Raw genomic sequence first — 4,995 nt, forward strand, 5'->3', positions numbered from 1 at the left:
ATTTAATTTAAAATATATGCTTGTCACCTCAAATTAGTAGTGTCTTGACCCTGTACATCATACTTTTTCTGCTAGCAATAGAGACCAGTGTTCCGCAACCTTTTTCTACTCGCGGCACACCTATGACTAGACATGACTCAACACGGCACACCAAAATGTTATTCCTCTCAATAACGTATGATATGATACTATTAATAGAATTTCGTAATGCCATAAACCACAAAACTCAATTATGTTGAGTTTTGTGAGTTACACTAGGTGGACACCGATGGCTGTGTACTATGCCAGACCAGAGTCAAGGCATAGTAACTTCAAAAAAAAAAAAAAAAAGGACAAAAATTAAATAAGCGTGTCATTGTGTGTATGTATTCAGGAATTTCCTAACAATATGACATGTATTCAATATAGAGGCCTTCTGTAGTGTGATGTATGTGTTTCTATTCAATTTTAATGTTCCCAGGCTTTTATGTAGCGTTTGTGGTATGATACCTGTAGAGGAGAGAACGACAAGTTCAATAAGCACCCCTATCCATCCATCCTCCACAGATGCCTTATTTCCTGTGCAAGTTCCGTGTACTTGCTGATTTTTTCACTTCATGTGTTTTGTACGTTGTGAGTGTTTGGAATGGATATGTCTATAATGTATGTGATTTTATTGTGTTTGTCAATGAGTGTGATGTCTGGTCTGTTGTGNTGCTATAAACAAAAAATTGTAGGATTACTTACCAAGTGTGCACCGTTTGACTATGCCGTTGCTTACGCTTGTTTTTGTCGCGGAGCAGCGCACCAAATGGCAGCCGCGATTTCTGATAAGTTATTTTTCTGCGAAAACGTCGTTGAACTTTGGAGACATCATTAATATAAATAATTTTTATGGCCGTTGAATAAGAAATGTTTCTTTCACAAGAAATGTATAAAATTATAGTACTGAATTAGACTTATGGTACCTAATTTACATACTGTACAGACAATAGTAAACTCAACTTACTCGCCTAAACTCTCTGTAGCGTGGCGCTGGACGGCAGAAAGTATATATATAATTATAATAAAGTTGCAATAAATTAAGTTAATATATGATTATATATAGTACCTAATTTATAGGTAATTTATATATAATACTGTACAGACGATAGCAAACTCAATTTACCCGCTTTAACTTTCCATAGCGTGGCGCTGTACAGCAGAAAGTAGTTCGGCTGCTCATCCACTATTGGTCCAGATTCGACCAATCTTGTCGTAACACGAGTCGGCTACAACATTTTACGAGACCCTTTATACAAATACTGCCGCAATTTTTTCGCTACGTTATAGGAACCCACGTTACAGGGGGGTCGACTGTATTTTAAAATGAAATCTTTACTAATTCAATTGTGTTTGAATAATTGTAGATTATTATGTGATACATTAAAATATTTAGAATGTCACAGTATTTAATCTTTATAAATTTGTCACTTCTAAAAACAAGAATGTCTGATAAAAATTTTGATATTAACATGATCTTAGGTTGTAATTATTCTATTAATATACTAAGAAACATTTACATGTTCTTTAAATGTGTAATTAGAACACTAATGCATTTATTTACTTAATTCCAATTGTAAAAAGTGTGGCTTAATAATAATAATTTATTAATATTGTAATCACAATTAATATAAAAATGTATTTATATCAAATTATTTTAAAAGCATTAATACTAATCATAAAAATGCTCAATCATCATATGTAAATATTAATAAATAGTGAAGCTACTTTCAATGTCAGCCTGTCAATATAAAAAAATCTGCTTACAATGGTCACATCTAGTGGACAGTATACATAATAAAGTAGCCATTGTATGATCCACTAAACAGATCACATCAGAATGAATATGTTAATTAAATATGTAATAAATCTCATTAATTATATAATTCATATTATTATTAATAACATTTTTAATTATTTTAAGTCAATACAGAAAGAGAATAAATAAATATTTTATATTCTTTTAGTTTCTTAAAGTTACTTCATTATAAATTAAAAATAATAGTAATGAAAAATTTTTTAAAAGGTTTAGAATAAAAAAAAAATCAATAAATTTGATTCAAATTATTATATTTGAATTAAATTTCTTCGCACCTTTATAATCTGATAATGTCATGATGGTATTATTTTTTGTTACTTGAATGTGGACAATAGGAAGTTCTGAATATAATGTATCACCAAAAATTAGATTTGGAGTATTTTCATCTGGAAAAAAACTTTTCCTGTAAAAAATTTTTTATATAATAATTTATTAGAAAATTTTTGTTTGGATTATACTAAAAAGCTATAAAATAAATTAATTGACAATAGGAATGTTTGAAATATAATATAAAAAAATTAAAATTACTATAGACTATTCTCTGCTTTACTTCAAATAATTTTATCCTAGATGTTAATCTCTCACAAAATTTAATCACAATATAATCAAAAAATAATTTTAATGAAAAAATTATGTATACAAATCTTGTGTGTAGGTGTAGGTGTGCCACACTCAAGTTACAGATGGACATATGTGGACAAATGTACCCTTAGGAGTGAAGGTTGTCAAACTTTAACAGCCAATTGTAGAGACGTTTAGAGACCGACGGCAGTTTACAGATAAAAAAATTTTCATTGCAGAGACTTGCCACAATGTAGACAGCAATTAGAAACAAGTTACTTGACCTATTTTCTAGACTCGCTTGACAGCAGGTTTACAGGGCTTTTCAATTCGAGTGGTAGCTTTGTTGGTGGAAAAGTTTAGATAAAAACAGATATCATTCATTTGATGTTGTAAACGGTACGCATTGACAAAATTATTCATTAATTAATTAATTGCTTGGAGCAAAAACAATAAAATTAAATATTTTAATGTTCCAATTTCGATATTCAAATGGGTGAAGACTTAAAACTTCAATTAATTTAAATCAGATGCATTTATTTACAATTTGAGTATCGTGTCGGTTATAAAACATTAATGCATTTCAGAGTCATTGTACTGTTAAACAAACGAAACAATTTTAATAATTACAGAAATCTGTTTATAGATATTAAAAAAAATGTAATATTAATAATAAAATATTTAAAATTATTCATTTTGACAGTAATAAGATGTCAAAATAAATCCTTAAAAATCTATTCTGAAGACGAATTTCTAATTCAGTATAAATTTTCTAAATATGGATTTGTTCATATTTTAAACAATATTGGTGACGAAATTAAATATCAAAATGGAAAAGGACTGTCATTAATTGCCAAACAATGGTTTTGACGGCCTTAAGATTTTATTTCTGCAAGCTTTCGGAATATAGCTAGCAACACAAACAAATAACCCAATTGGCCGAACAACTCCTAAAACAGGGGAGTAATAGCGAAGTAAGTAAGAGCCAATACTTTGCCAAAGTTCGTTTAGAGAACAGTCAGAAATAGATGATCGTCGTCTTTGCAATGCATTTTAAAACGCGGTTCAGCCAGCCAACGTCTATAGGCTGTTCTGTTGATAAACATCATTTAATGTGAACTCTGTCTCTGCAATCGGCTGTAATAGTCTGAGATAGTCTCCAATGATGTAGAAAACAAACAGGTTTATACACAGTATAGTGATTTATTACAGTCAGCTGTACAGAATATTTGTTGAGCTTTAGTAGACTATACTGTTGATTTTATTTTTATAAGAAATGAACTCAAAAAATTTTATGACAGTATAATATAGTCATAATACAGCAGTTCAGTCTTTACTAACTTACTGAATAAGGTAATATAATGCAAGTTATCACAAATACTTCAAAATATCAAACACTTTAATTAGAAATATATTTTTAAATAAAAACCTGTAAATAATGAGTACTTATAACAAAATTATAATTATACTTATTTGTTATTCGTAATTGTTTTTATTGTCAAGAATTTTTAAATTACTACACAATTTTTCAAAAACAAAAAAATTTGTCCAAAATATGCAAAGTCTGAGTTGGCAGCGTCTGAATTAGTGGAGGTTTACTATTTAATTAAAAATGCAACTTAAGGGAAATTTTCCTCTTCATGCGGTAAGATTTTTTTTATTTTTATTTTTAATGTATTATAAAAGCGACACGTTGCGACTATCATTTTTAATTTTAATTTAAAGAAGTTTAAAATACGCCATTTGCCAAATATTTAATTTAAAAATGCAGCTTAAGGGAAATTCCTCGTCAACTATGAACGTCACGTGGCTACTGACGTCACTGCAACATAAGTGCGATCATCGATCCCGAATCGATAAAACGTTTATTCTATAGCTAATATTTCCACAAAATAAGTAGCCTATACTTTCCGTCAGAATATAACCAAAATTTCATCTGGATTGAACAAAATTGCAGCAGTTGTAAGGAATTCACATTCGCACTCACACACGCACGCACGCACGCACGCGCACACACACACAGGAATGGCTTTTATATTAGTAATAGCAAAAGACTTAATTTTGGGGGTAAAAATTAGTTTTATAAAATACTGTAAATCAGGGACAGGCAACCTTTTCTATGTAAGGACGGGCAACATTTAAAACTTTTGAACTGACGCGGGTCGCATAAAAAAAAGAAAAAAACAAGGCTAATCACATTTATTTATTCATAGGCTATATGATTATAAATTAACATATTAAGTTTTACATCAGTTTTGATAAGAGTCTGTTAAACAATAGCTTGTTTTATTTTTTACTAACTTCATTGCGGAAAGAACTGTTCACATACGTAAGTTGTAGAAAATAACGATCGAATTTTTGCTGCATACTTCCTTAAAATAGGAAATTGATATACAGTAGAGCGTCGTTTATCCGAATCAATTGGGGACTGGGGTGGTTCGGATAACTTATTTTTCGGATAACGAATCATGTACGAAAAAATATATTAATTTATCCCATGTTGAAATTTCTCTCCGTTGCGTGTCGCTTCGCGTTGAATTTTCGTCGATGTTAAGCCTAACGAAGACTATTGTATCGTTAAAAATTATTTTTTT

At 29.9% G+C, this 4,995-nt stretch overlaps 1 protein-coding gene across 1 annotated transcript in view; it reads right to left on the reverse strand.

The window, feature by feature from the left end:
• LOC111621818 (30S ribosomal protein S11-like) overlaps positions 1–4,995 on the reverse strand; it is a 75,953-nt gene that overhangs the window by 42,325 nt on the left and 28,633 nt on the right. Inside the window, exon 2 of the mRNA XM_023364070.1 lies at positions 2,116–2,243. Within this exon, the coding sequence (XP_023219838.1) occupies positions 2,116–2,243 (128 nt within the window). The remainder of the gene's footprint in view (positions 1–2,115; positions 2,244–4,995) is intronic.

Source organism: Centruroides sculpturatus, unplaced genomic scaffold (assembly GCF_000671375.1).
Source record: "Centruroides sculpturatus isolate CEXI.00-Female unplaced genomic scaffold, Cexi_2.0 scaffold169, whole genome shotgun sequence".
Lineage (NCBI taxonomy): Eukaryota > Metazoa > Arthropoda > Arachnida > Scorpiones > Buthidae > Centruroides > Centruroides sculpturatus.